The sequence below is a fragment of the Stegostoma tigrinum genome, chromosome 19 (assembly GCF_030684315.1).
Source record: "Stegostoma tigrinum isolate sSteTig4 chromosome 19, sSteTig4.hap1, whole genome shotgun sequence".
Taxonomy (NCBI): domain Eukaryota; kingdom Metazoa; phylum Chordata; class Chondrichthyes; order Orectolobiformes; family Stegostomatidae; genus Stegostoma; species Stegostoma tigrinum.
In genome coordinates, this window is record NC_081372.1 from 8,898,438 (window position 1) to 8,920,060 (window position 21,623).

Sequence of the window (21,623 nt, forward strand, 5' to 3'; positions counted from 1 at the left end):
TCCACTGGTTCACTCATGTCCTTTGGGGAAGGAAACTACCATCTTTAACTGGTCTGGCCTATATGTAACTCTGTACACGAAAGCAATATGGTTGACTTTTAACTGCCTTCTGGCCAATTAGGGATCAGCCTCTTTGAGCTTGAATAATCTTGTCCTACGAAATGTATTTTTATCAAGTTGGTGAAGAATGTAATAGTTTATCAGACACACTCATTTGAGGTGATATGTTAAACCCGAAGGGGGCAGAAAAAGCAGGCACAGTGAGGATGACTGGACTTCAGTCTAGACATAGGCCACCAGAAGTGGGTCATACCATGCTCGGTAAGGAGATTCCTGACGTAGTGCACACTAATTTGACAGCTGATCCATATCGGATGTATCCATCCCCAGGACAGAAATCACTCCTTGGACAATGGTCATTCTCTGCTGAGGAAACAAGAGTGTTAGGGATAGGCATGAAGGTGGCACAGCAAGAAGCCCCACCATTACCCAGCAATGATTTCAGGGAATGCTCCAGTGAGGAGGCAGGCCATTCAGCCTACTGTATCTGTGCCAGCTCTTTAAACAGGTATCTACTTTGTCCCACCAACAACCTCCTCCATCTTTCTCCCACCATTTTGTTTCCTCTCTTCAACTTGGAAATTATGTCTGAGTCTGCTTCTATCAGGCAATGCATTCCAGATTGCGGCAACTCACTGTTTAAATCTCAATCTTCTCACCTATCCTCTGGTTCATTGTCAACCATTTTAAACCTGTAGCCTCAAGCAACTCACTTTCCTGACCCTGAAAACGCACCTATACTTAGTCTATTGGAACCTTTCATAAAGTTTGAATCCCTAATAAATCTCCCTAGCACTTGTCTCTCTAAGGAGAACAATATTAGCTTCCAGTGTCTCTGTGGAAGTGAAGTCTTTTGACTCTTTTCTTCTCAGAGGCAGTCCCTTAGGCCAGAGGGTGACTCATTTTCACTCGGAGACAAGAGGTTGTGAGTTGACTCGAATCCAATGCATGATCTACAGACTTTGCAGCACACAAGGCAATGTGATGGCCTGATGTCTTAAGTTCCAAATTTCATCTTGACCAGGTAGTTGGGCAGGAGCTCTTTTGTTTGCAATGTGGGGTGGTCATTGCTGCTGTGAGGCCCAGTGTCTCGGCAGGCTAGGACCTTGATCTAATATCAAAGGGGTCCCCAAGATGATCGGAGGCCAGGCTCTGCTCTGAGACATCATTGTGACCTGTGCACAGGCAGGAGCTGGAGACCAATGGTTCCAAACCATGGGTTGTAAGCCCCCCATCCCATCAACGCAGCACAGGTCAAATTTGGAGGTTACCAGCTTCATCCTTCTCGGACAACTGCACAAAAGAGAAGTGCTCAGCCCCAAGACATTAACAGGACATTAGAGATCAACCGGAGCATCTTCCCAACAGTGCCCTTTTGCAGTGGTTCAGAGCAGAACGGCAGATGAATGGGAAGGGATCACAAGCCCCAGGGGGTCAGCTCTGATACCGCAAGTGTTGTTAAACAGCCAGGTTGCTGAGGGATGTTACTGAGTTCAGTAGCACAAATCAAAATTTATTTCGAGCTCCTTTACCACACATGTGGGAGAGGCTGGAGACCTCTCCAAATCTGGCTTTCACATGGGGCTCAGCTGCCCTCTTAATCACAGCTCAGATCGGAGGAGAGGTCAGTGACACTCTACCTTTCCCAATAAAGGACAGGATATTGATACATTCCGCATTACAATGGTTAGTGTTCGCCATATCTCATCTGACCGACACAGCCAATCCTGCAATTACACAACGGTGGACAACTTCATATTCCATTTTAGGTCCTCCCATCACCTCATGATGTTGGGCCTATCACCTGTCCTTGGGCTCTAACTATTATTGACCATATGCTAACACCAATCGAAATGTCCCTTCCCAGAACTTTGCCAGCTGCATTGTACAGTTGCTTATTAATAATGACTTTTTAAATTCGATCATGCAATTCATTATTCTTGTTGATCTTAGTACAGATAATTAAAAAGGATGTTATTTTCTACCAGTTGTTTTGTAAAAGAAACTCAAATATAAAGTTATACACAGTTAAACCAATAAACAATATTAGCTTCCAGTGTCTCTGTGGAAGTGAAGACTTTTGACCCTTTTCTTCTCTGAGGCAGTCCCTTAGGCCGGAGGGTGACTCATTTTCACTTGGAGACAAGTGGTTGTGAGTTGACTCAAATCCAATGCAAAATCTACAGACTTTGCAGCACACAGGGCAATGTGATGGCATGATGTTCTAAGTCCCAAATTTCATCTTGACCAGGTAGTCGGGCAGGATCTCCTTTGTTTGCAACGTGGGGTGGTCATTGCTACTATGAGGCCCAGTGGCTCAGCAGGTTAGGACCTTGATCTAATATCGAAGGGGCCCCCAGACGATCGAAGGCCAGGCTAACAATTTTGGGAGCAGCTTCGCTCTTATCCAAGCTGTGAAGCAGCCGTTGTTTATTCTCTCGGCTGTGGTGACCCTGTTTCAAAATTGTTTCTGCGCCTCCTTTGCCACACTATTTGTCTCTGAATATCTTGCGAGGTTACCTTGTTTATACCTTTTTGTTTTTCTAATCTTCTTGCTGATGGAGTAAGCAGTTTCTTTAAGGCTGTCTCTGCCTCTCTGGTGAACTGCCTTTGGAAATTTAATTTCCCAATATCTAATAAATTTAAATTTCTATTACTGTACGAATGTGTCTCCTCTAATATGTAATTCTAATAATTTAAAAAGCCTCATCTCATATAGGTCAAGATTTCCCTTTCTATTTAAATAAAAACTTTAAATCCGAAAACAGATGGTCTCCATCTGAGATAACAAGGTGTGGAGCTGGACGAACACAGCCGGCCAGACAGCATCAGAGGAGCAGGAAGACTGACATTTTGGGTCTGGATCCATTTCTGAAGAAGGGTCCAGACCAGAAATGTCAGCTTTCCTGCTCCTCTGATGCTGCCTGGCCTGCTGTGTTCATCCAGCTCCACACCTCGTTGTCTCAGATTCTCCAGCATCAGCAGTTCCTACTATCTCTGGTTTCCATCTGAACTGCCTGATCAGAGACTTACTGTCTGTATTCTAGACTTTCCTCAGTAAGACTCAGAGGCATTTGCTGTCTATCTGTGAAGGCCATGTTTCGAGCTATATGAAATACTACATCATCTGAACTTTCTTTTGATTGTCTATATCAGCTTGAAAAAAATCCCTTATACCCATTTTGTCATGTGCAGCTATGGACAACTACAACAGGGCCTGAGTACCGGAGTGTTGCAGAGACACCAGAAGTTGTGAGATACCTTGTGACCTCTCCAAAGGCTTCACATGCTTTCTAAACCATGGTGCCCCAGAATGGAGCAGAAACCGAACCAGAGATTTAATGAAAGCTTGCCATAACAGTTTGTAAAGTTACAGTGATATGCAGTGAACTTGACTATTGTTTTCTATCAGATGTTTCCCCTTGTAAAGACTGAAATGAATCATTGAACTCTTACCCAGATGCAAAGTGAAAGCTGCCCAGTGCCTGGCACTAGCAATGAACTCCTCTCCCTCTACACACAGGTACCGTGTACTGACTGTTTGAGATCGCAGACGATTGAACAAAGCCACCTTGGAGCCTGAGGAGATACATACTGGGCACAGATGATTAAACAGTGAGTACCTTGTGACTGGAAGAAACTGGGCCCCACTAACACACTCTGAACAACTGAAAGGTACCTTTGAGTATACAGCGCTCCCCAGAAAGCAGAAGCAGCACACTCACATTTGAATGGGTTCTTTTGTACATTTTCTATCTCAGAGCTGTACCAAGATGACAGTCACTTGTGCATGTATATGTGTGTGTGTGTGTATGTGTGTGTGTGTTTGTGTATGTGTGTGTATGTGTGTGTGTGTGTATGTGTGTGTGTATGTGTGTGTGTGTTTGTGTATATGTGTGTGTGTGTATGTGTGTGTGTGTATGTATATGTGTGTGTGTGTGTGTATGTGTATATGTGTGTGTGTGTGTGTGTGTATGTGTGAGGCTGTGCATGAGAGGGTGTGAGTGTGTGACGCTGTGCGTGAGAGGGTGTGTGTGTGTGAGGCTGTGCGTCAGACGGTGTGTGACGCTGTGCGTGAGAGGGTGTGTGTGTGTGAGGCTGTGCGTGAGAGGGTGTGTGTGTGAGGCTGTGCGTCAGACGGTGTGCGTGTGTAAGGCTGTGCGTGAGAGAGTGTGTGTGTGAGGCTGTGTGTGAGTGAGGCTGTGTGTGAGAGAGTGTGTGTGTATAAAACACAGTTTCCTTCAGGATACTTCGAAATGTCTACTCCTGCTTTTAACTGGAGCTTCTGGCTCTTTTCCCACTTTGTTCACTTTTCCCAGAGTCCACCCTCAGGCTTAGCCATTCAAGTGTAGTGAGATAACAAAGTGTGGAGCTGGATGAACACAGCAGGCCAAGCAGCATCTCAGGAGCACAAAAGCGGACATTTCGGGCCTCGACCCTTCATCAGAGAGGGGGATGTGGAGAGGATTCTGAGATAAATAGGGAGAGAGGGGGAGGCGGACCGAAGATGGATAGAGGAGAAGATAGGTGGAAAGGTGAGTATGGGTGGGGAGGTGGGGAGGGTAAAGGCCAGTCCGGGGAGGACGGACAGGTCAAGGGGGCGGGATGAGGTTAGTAGGTGGGAAATGGAGGTGCGGCTTGAGGTGGGACGAGGGGATGGGTGAAAGGAAGAACAGGTTAGGGAGGCGGGGACGAGCTGGGCTGGTTTTGGGATGCAGTCGGGGGAGGGGAGACATCAATAGTAACCAGACTATCTTAATCAAGCACTGAAGACTTCAACACGACAATTTTGAGTCCCACTGTCAAGGTTTGAAAATGTTATCTGAGCTGACACTCCAATGGGATACTGAGGGAGTAACCCCTTTCTAAAATGCCAATTAGATATTTCAAAACCATATTTCTCATCTCACCACTGGCTAGACTCCAAGGTGATATGCCTTCTGTGTGAAAGAGAATGATACAATACAGGAAACACTCAGCACATCAATTCTGTACTTTGAAAAGAACAGTTTCTCAACCTGAAAATAAATTTAGCAGCTAACTGTTGAGCATTCGGAATTGACTAAAATTAACTAAATTCTGGGAGTGCAGCCTTTTTGAACAAATTGGAGTACAACCATTTGGAGACAGTTTAATTATCTGTGACACACAAAAAAAATTAGCAGACTCACATGGCACAGTGGTAGAACAAAGAAAATTACAGCACAGGAACAGGCCCTTCGGCCCTCTAAGCCTGCGCCGATCAAGATCCTCTGTCGAGCCTGTCATCTATTTTCTAACGGTCTGTGTCCATTTGCTTCCTGCCCATCCATGTACCTGTCCAAATATATCTTAAAAGATGCTAACGTGTCTGCGTCTACCACCTCTGCTGGCAATGCGTTCCAGGCACCCACCAACCTCTGTGTAAAGAACTCTCCACGCATATCTCCCCGAAACTTTCCTCCTCTCACTTTGAACTCACGACCCCTAGTAATGCAGTCCCCCACTCTGGGAAAAAGCTTCTTGCTATCCACCCTGTCCATACTCCTCATGATTTTGTAGACCTCAATCAGGTCCCCCCTCAATCTCCGTCTTTCTAATGAAAATAATCCTAATCTACTCAACCTCTCTTCATAGCTAGCACCCTCCATACCAGGCAACATCCTGGTGAACCTCCTCTGCACCCCCTCCAAAGCATCCACATCCTTTTGGTAATGCGGCGACCAGGACTGTACACAGTACTCCAAATTTGGCTGACCCAAAGTCCTATACAACTGCAACATGACCTGCCAACTCTTGTACTCAATACCCCGTCCAATGAAGGAAAGCATGCCATATGCCTTCTTGACCACCCTCTGGACCTGCGTTGTCACCTTCAGGGAACAATGGACCTGAATACCCAGATCTCTCTGTTCATCAATTTTTCCTAGGACTTTTCCATTTACTGTATAGCTTGCCCTTGAATTTGATCGTCCAAAATGAATCACCTCGCATTTGCCCGGATTGAACTCCATCTGCCATTTATCTGCCCAACTCTCCAGTCTATCTATATTCTGCTGTAATCTCTGACAGTCCCCTTCACGATCTGCTACTCCACCAATCTTAGTGTCATCTGCAAACTTGCTGATCAGACCACCTACACCTTCCTCCAAATCATTTACATATATCACAAACAACAGTGGTCCCAGAACAGATCCCTGTGGAACACCACAGGTCACAGGTCTCCAATTTGAGAAACTCCCTTCTATTAGTACTCTCTGTCTCCTGTTGCCTAGCCAGTTTTTATCCATCTAGCTAGCACACTCTGGACCCCACGTGACTTCACTTTCTCCATTAGCCTGCCATGGGGAACCTTATCAAATGCCTAGTATCCCTACCTTAGAATCAGGAGGCCTAGGTTCAAGTTCCACCTACCCCAGAGGCATATCCTACTGTTTCTGAACAGGTTAATTACAAATATATACAAACAAGAAACTGGGATTTCTCTAGCACTTTCCTTCACATGGTCACTCTCATATGTGAACACAGGCGTCAGTTTGTGCCCAGTAAGCTCACAAAACCAGTAATGAAGAATTTTTTTTTAAGGTGGTTGCGACTGAGTGATAAATATTGGCCCGGAAGTATGAGGAGAACTTTCCATTTGTTCTGGGTGGCTCAGTGGTTAGCACTGCAGCCTCACAGCGCCAGGGACCCGGGTTCAATTCCCACCTCGGGCGACAGTCTGCGTGGAGTTTGCACATTCTCCCTGCGTCTGCGTAGGTTTCCTCCAGGTGCTCCGGTTTCCTCCCACAGTCCAACGATGCGCAGGTTAGGTGGATCGGCCATGCTAAATTGTCCATAGTGTTCAGGGGTGTGTGGGTTATAGGGGGATGGGGATGTGTCTGGATGGAATGCTTCAAGGGACAGTGTGGACTTGTTGGGCCGAAGGGCCCGTTTCCACACTGTAGGGAATCTAATATCTAACATCTAATAATGTGGGTCCTTTTACACGTATCTAGAAAGGCAGACTGATGTAGGGACTTGCTGCAGACAGATTGAACAGCTTGTCCAACAGCCTGAACCCCAACAGTGCACCAGTCCTTCAGTGTCCCATTACAATTGTGAATGTTGATTTTGTTCTCAAGATCCCGGAGTGGCATAGCAACCTGTGACCTTCTGATTCAGCTGCTCACCCAGTCCAATCTGCATGAGAGAACTTTCCAATTCCCACCCTGCTGCTCTGAAGAACACAGTCACACTGGACTCAAAACATTAACTCTGTTTCTCTCTCCACGGGTGCTGCCAAATCTCAGAATCACAGACTCGTACAGCATGGAACCTTCGGTCCAATTAGTCCATGTTGACCACGTTCCCAAAGGAAATTTGCCATTCATTTACTTATCCAAATGCCATTTAAAATTCTGAGTTTCTCCAGTACTTTTCTGTTTTAATTTCACTTTCTAACTGGCCACCCACCCAGTGATACTTACAGTCTGCATTCTTAATGGAGTGCTTCTTCTGGGATGGCTTTGAAATAACTTTAATGAATTTACTGTAGAAGGTGCCAACCTCTTGGCCAGTCCCGAGGAAGAGACTTAAAACAATCCGAAAGTGTTTGCGTTTGTCAGCATCAGATATGTACAGTGCTTTAGCACAGCCGAATTTCTGTAGGAAATCAAAATCCACAAAATGAAACATACAATTTTAAAGATTTGATTTGATTTGATTTGATTTATTAATGCCACATGTACTGAGATACAGTGAAAAGTATTGTTTTGTGTGCTAACCAGACAAAATCATACCTTACAGAAATACATCAGGAAAATAGAAGAGAGTGCATAATATATTACAGCTACAGAGGAGGTGCAAACAAGAACATTTCTGAAGAAGGGTCCTGACCCGAAACATGAACTTTCCTGCACCTCTGATGCTGCCTGGCATCCTGTGTTTCTCCAGCTCCACGCTGTGTTATCTCAGACTCCAGCATCAGCAGTTCTTACTATCTCTAAGGTCAACTCGAATATGTGAGCGATCCGTCCATAACCCCGAAAGGGTGTAGAGAAGATTTACAAGGATGTAGCTGGGTTTGGAGGATCTGAGCTGTATGGAGAGGCTGAATAGGCTGGGGCAACTTTCACTGGAGCATTAGAGGCTGAGGGGTGACCTTATAAAGGTTTATAAAATCATGAGGGGCAAGGATAGGTTCAACAGGCAAAGTCTTTTATTCCCAGGGTAGGGTATAGGTTTAAAGTGAGAGGGGAAAGATATAAAAGTGGCCAAAGGGACAACATTTTCACACAGAGGATGGTGCATATAGGCGAATGAGCTGCCAGAAGTGGTGGAGGCTGATACAATTACAACATTTAGAAGGCACCTGGATGGGTACATGAATAGGAAGGGTTTGAAAGGTTGTGGGCCGAATGCTGGCAAACGGGGCTAGATTAATTTGGGATGTCTGGTCGAAACGGTTGAGTTGGACCAAAAGGTCTGTTTCTATGCTGTATAACTCGATGACTCTAAGTCTGATAATGGCAGGGAAGAAGCTGTCTCGAATCTATTGGTACATGTTTTCAAATTTCTGTATCTACTACCCGATGGAAAGGGGTGGAAGAAAGTATAACTCGGTTGGGAGGGGTCTTTGATTATGTTGGCCGCTTTCCCGAGGCAGCGGGAAGTGTACAGGATTAAAAAACAAAACAATCTGGAGACAACAATCTTTGAAGGAGACAGGACAGGTTTATAAACAGTTTAAAAAACAAATAGCAGGAACAGAATTGTAGAAAGTGAGGAGGCACCACTAAATCCTTAAAACAGTAAATATCTATTGGGTCTCAGCTGGTGTACCGCAGGCAAATCTAGGAAACTCTTGGAAAGGGTGCAGAGAGGATTTGCCAGAATTGTACAAGGCATGAGGAGCTTCAATTATATAGAGAGAACGAAAAGTAGCTTGAGCGGAGAAGGTTGAGATGGGAGTTCAGTGAGGCATTCAGAAATGTGAAGGAATTTGACACAGTAATGAAGGAGGAATTGTTTTTAATGGCAAGAAAATTGGTAACCAGACAGCAGAAAGGAGAGGTGAAGATTTTTCTATTGCAATGAGTTGTTGTGACGTGGAATGCTCTGGTTCAGTCATAATTTTCAGTTCAGAATTCTTTGAGGAGTTTTTTCATTCACTGGCGGGATGTAGGTATTGATAGCCAGGCCATCCCTGGTTGCCCTTGAGACAGTGGTGGTGAGTGTCTTTTTGAACCATGTAGTCCATGTGCCATCATGAATAGACTGCTTTATTGATTAAGGATTAGAATACAACAGAGAGAACAGTATGATGAGCAATGTTAAGCCACAATTTTAAGAGCCGTGTCTGATTCTGGGTATTAGAATTTCGGTAGGATCATAACCTGTTGAGAAGTTGCAGAGTAGATTGACCAGGATGGTATCAGGAATGAGGAGGGAATCTCCGAATACTCATCTTACAACAGTATGGTTTAGAGAAGACTTGATAAAGACATTTATAATAATGAAGGGAAATACGGAGGAATCGTATCCACAGGCAACACAAGTTCAGTCTGATTGGCCAAGGAGCCAGTCGGCAAGGGAGGGGACTTTATTTTTGTCAGTGATTGATGTGATCTGGGGCTCTTGTGGTGTGCTGGTAGTTTCACTACCTCTGAGCCTGGTCCTCTTTGTTCCAGAAGTGTATCACAATACACCTAGAGAGGCCGGTTCGGAAATAATTGAATGAAAAAAGAAGTTATTGTCATCTGGAATGGGCTGTGTGAAAGGGTTGGGGGCATGGGGGAAGCAGCCTGATACTGAAAAGGGAATGTGAAACGGCAGGGGAGAAACAATGACAGGGCTGTGAGGGTAAAGAGACGAATTGCACAGCTCATTTAAACACAGTGGGCCTTCGGTGCTGCATCATTTTGTGATATAGGAAGTAAATTCAATGCAGAAAATAATCACTAGGAACCTTCATGGTATTGGTTGGAATTGTTGTTTTGAGTCTCCATTTCTTCCCCACTTTATGCCTCCATTGTGGACTCTCTGATGCCACTTTTATTCAGATTGACCAGTGCCTCGGTGATCTATCTCCCTTGTGACAGTAACACCAAAAGCGTGCTGCGACTCAAGGGAATCATGGATTCCTTTTGGAGGTTAGGTGTTTGGCCTCTCCAGTAGGATGCCATCTGGTGGCCAGGCTGAGAGTACCCAAGGAGTTACAATACCCACTTAATTCCCACCACCGTCTTGTGTCTTGAATGATCAAAACCCAACAATGAAACATTCACCACTGAGCTCCTGGCATCTCCACACTGACAACTGATACAAAACAAAGCAAAATATTGTGGATGCTGAAAACCCAAAACAAGAACGAAGGAGGTCATGCCTCACAAACCTTATCAAGTTCTTTGAGGATGTGACTAGAAAAGTTGATGAGGGTCGAGCTGTGGATGTGGTGTATATGGACTTCAGCAAGGCACTTGATAAGGTTCCCCATGGTAGGCTCATTCAGAAGGTCAGGAGGAATGGGATACAAGGGAACTTAGCTGTCTGGATACAGAATTGGCTGGCCAACAGAAGACAGCGAGTGGTAGTAGAAGGAAAATATTCTGCCTGGAAGTCAGTGGTGAGTGGTGTTCCACAGGGCTCTGTCCTTGGGCCTCTACTGTTTGTAATTTTTATTAATGACTTGGACGAGGGGATTGAAGGATGGGTCAGCAAGTTTGCAGACGACACAAAGGTTGGAGGTGTCGTTGACAGTATAGAGGGCTGTTGTAGGCTGCAGCAGGACATTGACAGGATGCAGAGATGGGCTGAGAGGTGGCAGATGGAGTTCAACCTGGATAAATGAGAGGTGATGCATTTTGGAAGGTCGAATTTGAAAGCTGAGTACAGGATTAAGGATAGGATTCTTGGCAGTGTGGAGGAACAGAGGGACCTTGGTGTGCAGATACATAGATCCCTTAAAATGGCCACCCAAGTGGACAGGGTTGTTAAGAAAGCATATGGTGTTTTGGCTTTCATTAACAGGGGGAAGGAGTTTAAGAGTCGTGAGATCTTGTTGCAACTCTATAAAACTTTGGTTAGACTGCACTTGGAATACTGCGTCCAGTTCTGGGCGCCCTATTATAGGAAAGATGTGGATGCTTTGGAGAGGGTTCAGAGGAAGTTTACCAGGATGCTGCCTGGACTGGAGGGCTTATCTTAAGAAGAGAGGTTGACTGAGCTCGGACTTTTTTCATTGGAGAAAAGGAGGAGGAGAGGGGACCTAATTGAGGTATACAAGATAATGAGAGGCATAGATAGAGTTGATAGCCAGAGACTATTTCCCAGGGCAGAAATGGCTAGCACGAGGGGTCATAGTTTTAAGCTGGTTGGTGGAAAGTATAGAGGGGATGTCAGAGGCAGGTTCTTTACGCAGAGAGTTGTGAGAGCATGGAATGCGTTGCCAGCAGCAGTTGTGGAAGCAAGGTCATTGGAGACATTTAAGAGACTGCTGGACATGTATATGGTCACAGAAATTTGAGGGTGCATACATGAGGATCAATGGTCGGCACAACATTGTGGGCTGAAGGGCCTGTTCTGTGCTGTACTGTTCTATGTTCTATGAAACTTCATCAGCCTGATCCATCTCCACCACCGTTGCCAGACTGGCTGAGCACTTCCTTCCCTTTTTGTGTTTGTCTCACATTTCTAAAAAGTGATCTGCTTCAAATCACCAAGTGGTAGTTGTTAATGATGTGTGTATTTATAAAAGGCCGATTAACACATTCACGTCACTTTTATACTATATGAACAGTTTGACTCTTTAATATGGTACTTAATTTTTTTTTCTTTAAAGAAGGGCTTGTAGTGGAACTCCATCAACAAACACATTGGCTCCAATTCAATCTACCATCCCCTGAGAAAAAGAACAGGAAATGACAGCACCAACACAGGAAATGACATCACAAACCCAAGGAAACCTAACCAGATAAATAGAAAGTGGGACATAACACCAGGGCTTTGTTGGAGGCTCACTGATGATGTTACCTAGAATGGTGACAAAACATCTGGGAACAAACCTTACAGCTCAGTGAACCAGCTTACATCTCGAACACAATAAAGACCCACTCTCTTGTGGACCGAGAGGAGGGGAGTGCTGTCTTGGAGGTGAAAGGAGGATGTCGGGTTGGCTGTGCACCCTTGCAACCAGTGGATCTTAATGCTGGCTTCGGCCTAACGCTGGTTCAGGGGAGCCGCCAACCTGCAACGATGGCTGCGGCAAGTGCTCGTGCCCCAGGTCAGGGGGTCCTGAACACCATCCGTGTTTCTGTAAAGAAGGTGGATGAAGGTGCACCTGTGGACCGCACCTTCTTCATGAAGAGGGTCCTGTTGGACTGTTGTGGGTTTGCTGCTGCGGACGTTTACTGCCTGCAGGATTTCCCTGGAGGAGGTTTTTACGACGTGACCTTCCGGAGTGCCAAGCTTTGCGAGCGCTTCCTGGAGGTTTTCAAGGAGAAAGGAGGTGAGGTCCCCCTCTCTGTATTGACCGCTGTCCCACTGTTTGTGATGCCAGCACAGAGGAGCCGTATGGTGACTGTACACATGTACAACCCGCATGTGCCAGCAGTTGATGTCCTGACCTTCCTTGGAAGGTACGTGAAGGTGGAAGGGGACCTAACTGACATCGTGGACCCCTTTGGCATCTGGACGAGTAAGAGGCAGGTCAAGGTGACGCTGAGGATGGGCGCAGACGGGAATGTCACACACCCACCGTCCAGCTTCGCGATCGGCGGGAGCAGGGACTACCTGACCTATGCAGGGCAACCTAAAGTCTGCTATGCCTGTGGTAGGTCAGGTCACGTGGCGGCCGACTGCAAAGCCACCATCTGCAGGGAGGAGGGACACCTTGCAAAGGATTGCCCACGAGAGAGAAGCTGCAACCTTTGCGGGGAAGCGGGCCACTTCTATAGGGCATGCCTGCGGCGGGGTACCACCTACGCCCAGGTCGCCGGCAGGGGAAATGCGGGGCCAGCCCCCCCCCGGAGGAGAGGAAGGCACCAGGGCCCAGCAAGGACCCCACTAATGTGCAGGAGGGCCAGGCCGTGCAGGAGGGCCCAGCCCTGCAGGATGGGCCCGAAGCCAGCAAAGCACCCCTGCAGGCTCCGCTCCCCCCCGACAACCCGGAGCCAATGGAGGCGGCGACAGGCGACCTAGGGGAGTGGACAACAGTCCGGAAAGCCAGGAGGAAGGTGCGTCGATGGGCCCAGGAACCGCAACCATCAGGCGGGAAGAGGCAGCTACAGGGGGGCTATAAGAGCTCCTCTGACGAGGAGGATTCGGAGAGGGCCCACCCGAAGCAGAAGTTAAAGGTCTCGAGGGGGAAGGAAAGCAGCACCCCGCTTCCAGGTGACGGGAGGCGTCCTGAGGCTCACTCCGACACCCAGTCAAGTGCCGCTGGAGCACTGGAGGGCCCCCCGGGACTTCCAGGCGGGAAGGAGGAAACAGCGCGTCCCCAGCCTGACCCGGGGCCGGACCCTCCTGCCTCCATACCCCTGACGGGGGGATGCCACCCGGAAGGCAGCACGGACGGTTTCCTGAGCCCGGAGAGCGTCCAGCAGTTAGCCCGGGCAATGGGCATGAAGGGACAGATGGAGGGGCTGGACCTTGGACTTGGGGAGGGTACTGCGGTCACTGCCCACAATGGGGGTACGAATTGCGAACATTAATGTGCGCAGTGTCAAGTCAAGCGCGAGATGTGTGTCCACGTTGGCCTACCTGACCACCATCAAGGCGGACCTCCTGTTTCTGCAGGAGTGCGGGATACTGCACCCCGTCAGGTACGGGAAATGGTCAGGCGCCTGGACCTGTGGGCCTTCGATCTGGTCGGGGGGTAACGACTGTCGCTCCTCGGGCCTGGCTATTCTGCTGCGGGGGCGCAACTTCACCATCTCTCAAGTTCAGGAGGTGGGGGGGGGGGTCGCCTCCTAGTGGCTGACATCACCTACAGGAACGCTCCCCTGAGGCTGATCAACGTGTACGCCCCAGCGGTACGGAGTGAGCAGTTGGCCGTCCTGCAGCGGCTTCCACCCCTGCTGGCTACGTCCAGGCCGGTCATCCTAGGCGGAGACTTCAACTGCATCATTGATGCAGATGGAAGATCCAGCGTGGGGACAGTGGGTGGAGGGGATTCAACTGGACGTCACGCCCAGATTCCTGACGGGCACGGTGAAGGACGCCAAGCTGCTCGACGTCTTCAGCACCCCTGCAGACGGAGCGCAGCAGAGGTACACCTGGTCGCGGCCAGACGGGTCTATCCGCTCAAGGATAGACTTCCTGTTTGTGTCACGGACGTTCTCGGTCAGGTCCACCGGTGTCGAGCCGGTGTTCTTCTCTGACCACTGCCTCCTGTTGGCCGACTGTCACTTACAGAACGACCAGCCGGCCGGCAAGGGGACGTGGAAGCTCAACACGACTCTGTTGACCCCAGAGAACGTCGAGGAGCTTAAGAGGGAGTACGCCGGTTGGAGAACCGTGAAACCCCTCTTCGAGTCTCCAGGCGACTGGTAGGAGACGGTGAAGGAGAACATCAAGAGGTTCTTTGTCCTCAAGGGTGTTCAGAAGGCAAGAGAGAGGCGGGGAAAGCTGTCGCGACTCCAGAAAAGGGTGCAGAACCAGCTCCTTCTGCAGTTGATGGGGGTCGATGTCACGGAGGACCTCCGCGAGGTGAGGGGCCAGCAAGCCTCGCTCTTCGCCGCGGAGGCCTCCAGGATAATCTTCCAGTCCAGGGTCCACTCCGTGGAGCAGGACGAGACGTGCTCGCGTTTCTTCTTTCAGAAGGTGCACAAAGAGAGCTCTGTGCTTAGCCGGCTGAAGGAGGACGACGGCTCGGTGACGTCGTCGCGGCCCGACATTATGAGGATCAGCAGATCCTTCTATGCCGGACTGTACGACACGAAGCCCACGGACAGCACGGCCTCCGAGTCGTTCCCGTCATCTATCACGGAGGTCTTAGACGACGGCACGAGGAAGTGGCTGGACCGGCCGATATCCCTGGACGAGCTGGCCAGAGCCCTCAAGTCCTTGCAGAGGAATAGGACTCCCGGAAGCGACGGCTTACCGGTCGAGCTGTATTCTGCTCTGTGGGGCCTGGTCGGCCAGGACCTGCTGGAGGTGTACGATAGTGCGCTTCGGGCAGGGGAAATGTGCAAGTCCATGAGGAAGGGCATCATCACCCTCATTTACAAGAGGAAGGGGGAGAGGGAAGAAATTTAAGAATTGGCATCCCATTTCACTTTTGAACGTGGACTACAAAATCCTGGCCAAGGTCATAGCCAACCAGGTCAGGTCTGTCCTGGAGTCAGTGATTCACCCTGACCAAACCTGTGCTGTGCCGGGCAGGAAGATCGCTGAGAGCCTCGCGCTCATCAGGGATACGATCGCCTACATACAGGACAGGCGGGTGGACACCTGCCTCGTCAGCCTGGACCAGGAGAAGGCCTTCGACAGGGTCTCTCATGCTTACATGAGGGACGTCCTCTCCAAATTGGGGTTCTGGGAGGGCATCCGCAATTGGATCCGGCTGCTCTACGCCAACATCGTTAGCTCAGTCTCGATCAACGGGTGAGAATCAGACAGTTTTCCCGTCAGATCTGGAGTCAGGCAGGGCTGCCCACTCTCTCCTGCCTTGTTCATGTGCTGTTTGGAGCCCTTCGCCGCCTCCATCAGGAAGGACGTGAGCCTGAAGGGCGTGACTATCCCAGGCAGCGGAGGCCTTCAGGGCAAGACCTCCCTGTACATGGGCGATGTCGCCGTCTTCTGCACCGATCGTCGGTCAGTGAGTAGACTATTGGACATCTGCGGCCAGTTTGAACTGGCCTCGGGTGCCAAAGTCAATAGGGGTAAGAGCGAGGTCATGTTCTTCGGGAACTGGGACGACCGCTCCTTCATCCCTTTCACCGTCAAGACAGACTACCTGAAGGTGCTGGGTGTTTGGTTTGGTGGAGCTGGGGCATGCACTAAGACTTGGGAGGAGCGTATCGCCAAATTTAAGCAGAAGCTGGGCAGGTGGACGCTCCGGTCCCTCTCCATCGCGGGTAAGAACCTGGTTGTCAGGTGCGAGGGGCTTTCGGTACTGTTGTATGTGGCGCAGGCCTGGCCTATTCCCCGGACCTGCGCCGCTGAGGTCACCCGGGCCATCTTCCACTTCATTTGGGGGTCGAGGATGGACCGGGTCCGCAGAGACACCATGTACAAAGACCTGGAAAATGGGGGAAAGGGAGTACCGAACGCCACCCTCGCCCTGACGGCTACCTTTGTGTGCGGCTGCATCAAGCTGTGCGTAGATCCTCAGTACGCAAACACCAAGTGTCACTACTTACTGAGGTTCTACCTGTCCCCGGTGTTGCGAAGGATGGGCCTGGCCTCGTTGCCGCAGAACGCTCCGAGTAGTTGGACCGTTCCGTACCACCTGTCCTTCGTGGAGAAATTTTTGAAAGGAAACACCTTTGACCACAAGGCCGTCAGGCAGTGGTCAGCACGTAGTATCCTCGGGACCCTTCGGGAAAAGAAGAGGGTGGATCCCGTCGTGTGGTTCCCCACGCAGACTGCCAAAGTCGTTTGGCAGAATGCCTCATCGCCAGAACTTTCAAACAAGCACAAGGACATTGCTTGGCTGGCAGTGAGAGGGGCTCTGCCAGTGAGATCCTTTATGCATGCCCGGAATCTCTGCGCCACTGCACGCTGCCCTCGAGGTGGCTGCGGGGGGGATGAGACTGTCGATCACCTCCTTCTGGAGTGTGCCTATGCGCAGGAGGTCTGGAGGGGGATGCAGTGGTACTTGTCGAGGTTCGTCCCGAGCAGCTCCGTGACCCGGGACTCCGTGCTCTACGGGCTGTTTCCCGGGACACACACCGAGACCAACATCAACTGCGCCTGGAGGACCATCAATGTGGTGAAAGATGCTCTTTGGTCTGCCCGCAACTTGCTGATCTGCCAGTTGAAAGAACTGACCCCGACCGAGTGTTGCAGACTGGCGCACACCAAGGTCCAGGACTACGTGCTGAGGGACGCGCTAAAGCTTGGGGCAGCCGCCGCCAAGGCGCGGTGGGGAAAGACCATGGTATGAAACCCCCCCATCCACAATAGAAAAAAGGGCCCTATCTAGTAACTGGGGGCCAACGGGGACTGTGCGGGGTGACGACTGCCGGGGTATTTTCTTTGCTTTGTTTTTTTTTCTTCTTTGTTTTGTTTTTGCCTTTAGTTGGTGTATGTACCCGCTGGGTAACCTGGAGCGGCTTGCATGACTAGGTAGGTGTATAAATATGTTTTATTTTTTGTACATCTTATGAATAAAGTATATTTTTTCAAATAAAAAGTGACGCAACGTCTGAAAACTAACCTTCCAGCTCAGCGAGCAAACTCACATCCAGAACCTCAACCTGAGCTACAAATCTTCTCAAAACTCGCTAATGGCTTGTAGTGTAGGATCCGGATTAAATATATTTATCTTTAGCACTGCTGCGTTTTCATTGGAAAAATCTACAGTAAACTTGCTCATCTTGGTTTTCAGTTGTTCCTGGGTTGTGCTCCCTCCTTATCTCTGTATCTCTTCCAGCCCCACAATATCTGGAATCCCTACACTCCTCTAACCCAGTTCCTTATCTATCTCTGGAATTCCCCATCTCTCCATGGGTGTGCTATCAGATAGCTGGGCTACCAAACTATGGAACTGCTCCAACATCTCTTTCCCTGTACAGCCCTGGGTAAACTTCTCCACATCTCTTTCTTTTCCTTTAAAGCCTATGTCCTTGGCCCTTCTTTTGGTCATCTGCACAAATATTTCTTCATGTGCGTCAGAGTAACATGCCTCTGAAGCATCTTGGGGCATTTCACTGTGGTAACGATGCTACATAGAATGCCATTTGTTGTTTGGAAGTATACGAGGAAGAAGAAAGGAATGGAGGATACAATTATAGATTTAGGTGAAGAGAGATGGCAGGAGGCTGGAGAGGAGCACAAACTGCAGTACACCCTGAAGTCAGCATGGTGGCTCAGTGGTTAGCACTGCTGCCTCACAGTGCCAGGGAACCGGGCTCAATTCCACCCTCAGGCTGTGTGTGGAGTTTGCATGTTCTCCACGTGTCTGCATGGGTTTGCTCTGGTTTCTTCCCAATGTCCAAAGATGTGCAGGTTAGGTGGATTGGCCATGCTAAATGGCCTGTGGTATCCAGGGATGTGCTGGCTAGGTGGATTAGCTATAAGAATTGCAGGGTTATAGGGATAGGATAGATGCTGGGTCTGGGTGGGGTGCTCTTTGGAGGGCTGATGTGGACTTGATGGGCTGAATGGTCTGTTCCCATACTGTAAGCCTTTTTCCGTGCACTACAATCTACGGGGAAAAAGCACATCCTAACGGGATTGAAGGCTGATGATTTTAAAATGCAACCGCTAAAAATTCCATTCGTACCTTGGAATCCGGTTGTTCTTCAAAGTTTATCTTCAGTGCAGCTTCTTGACTGTTGGTAATGCCATCCAACCCCATGTACCCACAGGGTCTACAGCTGGATTCATTGAGACCACACACTGAAACAAATATTGATTTTGGTAAATTGTTGTGGCCACCTCAGCCAGGACGTGATAGTCCAGACAAAACCTTACCCACCACACCCCCCAATGCACACACACGCACTGAAGCAACTGTGACGCACCAAATGTGGTGCTGTTGGCCCCAGAGATTTCTAGAACATCTGCCATCTTCCCAACGCAACTTGGTTTGAGGCGATAATCCAGGTGGTCAACCATTAACTTCATCCACAATTATGGCAAGGTCATGGCAAGGCACCTTGGCAGCACAAGGGACCACAAGTTGAGGATGCTGACCAAAGAACCAGCAGATTTGACAAATAGCCACTGGTCAAAGGATGCTCAATCTTCAGGGTCCACCTTCACTTCAATTTACTTGGGAAGTTGCCAAAAGTTGGTTTGAAAATCACTTCCACAGCCGCTTTCAATTGTTAAGTTACAAAAGTGGGCTGTGGGGGTGAAGATAGAGAAAGTGGGGAATCCAATGGGACACATTGCTGAGCAAGTAACATTTTAGCCATCAGGGGAGACCGAGGTTTTTACTCCGGGTTGAGCAGCACTGTTTGAGGGTGAAACTGTTGATTTGGGTCTAACTAACAATCTAGGTGACAGTGATGGTGTGTTAGAGCTCATTCAGGGTAGTCCAGCTTGATGCTGAAACACTCATTTACATGTTGTAGTCTGAAGCCACAAATAGTTCTAATGTTCTTTCCATCCCATGGCTGACCAAGAATCTTTCCCACACCTACCACCTACCGTTGGTTTCTGCTAGAAGGATTTACAAGTTGGTATTCAACTTGTCTAGCTACCTTCCTCAAGCATCAGGTTCTGGGGTGGATCTTGAACCCAGAACTTTCAGGCCAGAGGCTGGGACACTACCCACTGTGCCACAACAGCATAGAATCCTTCATTAAATATTTCTTCACAAGGCTCCTGTCTGTTTCAACCATTTTTCATCACTATGATCACTCAATATCAAATACACTAGACCATGGGGACTAATTTATTTTTTATTTCCATATTTTCAAGGTGAGATTGTAAACATGGCAAGTGTTACTCTCTTCACACCCACCCTTGTGTAAATTAAACAGCAAGACTGTGAATGACACTCAACAATTGTTGAGTAAAATGCAGTTACTCTTCACCAGAAAATAACCTGACATCATAAAGGAGAGCCTGACTCTAGACAGAATCTAGCAGGATATCAACTTTCTTGATTTTATCCAGAAAGTTTTGTGAACGCTTCTAATACATTCATCAATATCCGAACACACGCTGAAACAAGTTGGAGCTAAAATCAAGTTCTTAAAACAGATGACACTTGCACCAGTATAGATGTCACATTGGAAAAATGTTTATTGCTATAGCTTAACTATCCAAAACCAACTTCACTGTAACAACAGTTATCACCACCCTCTTAAAACTTTGAGTTTAACTGCTAGCTTGTACATTATTTAGTCTGGCTTTTACACTTTTTGGAACTTAAGATAACTCTAAAAGACACCACTTGCATTTCTGATATTTCAATGGAGTTGACAGGTTGCTTGTCAGTTTTTAGTCCCGTAAATAAGATGAGGCCATTCAACCGCTCAAGACCATTCCCTCTGTTTACCTCATCATAGTTGATCTGTTTCTCAGCTCCAGTTCCCTGCCTTGAAATCCACATTTCTTGATAGCCCTAAGCCATCAAAAATCTCTCTAAACTTATTGAAAGCAGTTTTAGTGATCCTTAGTATCTACAGCCTTTTGCATGGAAATATTCTGAGAAAGTTCCAGGCTTCCATTAACCTTTGGTAATAAATTGTTTCCTATTTTCACTCCTGAAGGATTTTTGAATGAACATCGCAATGGGCAGTGGCTGAAACAGGGAGAAGCCTTTTGAATGAATATTTAAAGAGGGAACCTACAATGTTGAAGGGAATCTGATGGTGCAGCAGCTGGTGCACCTGCCTCTGAGCTAAGAATTTGAGACCTACACCAGGACTCACTCGCTAAGGAAGGTAGATGTGTAATGTGGTCAAACAGGTTGACTATCAAGTTGCATATCCTTCCAACACATGCGAGTAGCAGGTGGTAAAAGTGGGAAAAATCCCTGGTCAACCATCGATTGAAAAGAAATTGAAGCCTCTACCGTCAGTATTTTGTTTTATTCATTTGTGGTAGGAGGGCATCACTGGATGGGCCAGCATTTATTGCCTGTCCCTAGCTGCCCTTCAGAAGGTGGTGGTGGGCTGCCTTCTTGAACCTCTGCAGTCCATATGCTGTAGGTAGACCCACAGTGCCATTAGGGAAGTGAGTTCCAAGATTTTAACTTGGTGGCAATGAGGGGACAGCAATATATTTCCTAGCCAGGACAGTGAGTGTCTTGAAGGGGAACTTGATGGCGGTGTTCCCATGTATCTGCTGCCCTTATCCTTCTAGATAGAAGTGGTCATTAGTTTGGAAGGTGAATTTCTGAGGTGCAACTGCTATCTAGAGGTCCAGGACAGAACACACAATTGCATGATCCCAGAGCCACTTGGACTTCTTGAGTGAAATCTCACAGATTACCATCACACCACCCAGACTGTTATTCAGATCCCATATAATTTTCAACTACCCATCAGCCGTTCCTCCCTCTCCTTTTCCGATGATGGTCCTTCTTTTGGATTCATTTTGGATTCTATGTCTATCCTAGCCAACTCAGCATGAATCCATAGCAAATAAATAAATTAAACAAGGTTGTACGAACCGCAGTTTTCACTCAGAGAGTGTTGGCTTGAGAGATTAAAATGTCAACATCGAGTGAGTTTTGGGTTATAGTATACCGCGAGAGAAATACAAAGGGGCATGTCACTATCACCTAACTAACACTACACAGCAATAACTAAGGGTTGTCACTGAAATATCAAATTCCTTTCCATGTCAAAAAGAAAATTCACTCTAATGATTTTTGCAAAAGTTAGGATTCCCCACAGCAATATTCTTACAGAGAGCTGTCCAGTTGCCTGCATAGACCTTAAGGATCCCAAGGCACACATCAGAAACTACACAAATCT

At 48.0% G+C, this 21,623-nt stretch overlaps 1 protein-coding gene across 3 annotated transcripts in view; it reads right to left on the minus strand.

The window, feature by feature from the left end:
* The window catches only part of rbpjl (recombination signal binding protein for immunoglobulin kappa J region-like), a 75,086-nt gene that overhangs the window by 10,300 nt on the left and 43,163 nt on the right, over positions 1-21,623 (minus strand). For 2 of the 3 annotated variants that reach the window (XM_048550358.2, XM_048550356.2), the window contains exons 5-8: positions 18,470-18,585; positions 7,509-7,683; positions 3,517-3,654; positions 314-426 (exon numbers count right to left, since the gene is read on the minus strand). In XM_048550358.2, the coding sequence (XP_048406315.2) occupies positions 314-426; positions 3,517-3,654; positions 7,509-7,683; positions 18,470-18,585 (542 nt within the window). The remainder of the gene's footprint in view (positions 1-313; positions 427-3,516; positions 3,655-7,508; positions 7,684-18,469; positions 18,586-21,623) is intronic. The other variant, XM_048550357.2, reaches the window with a different exon arrangement.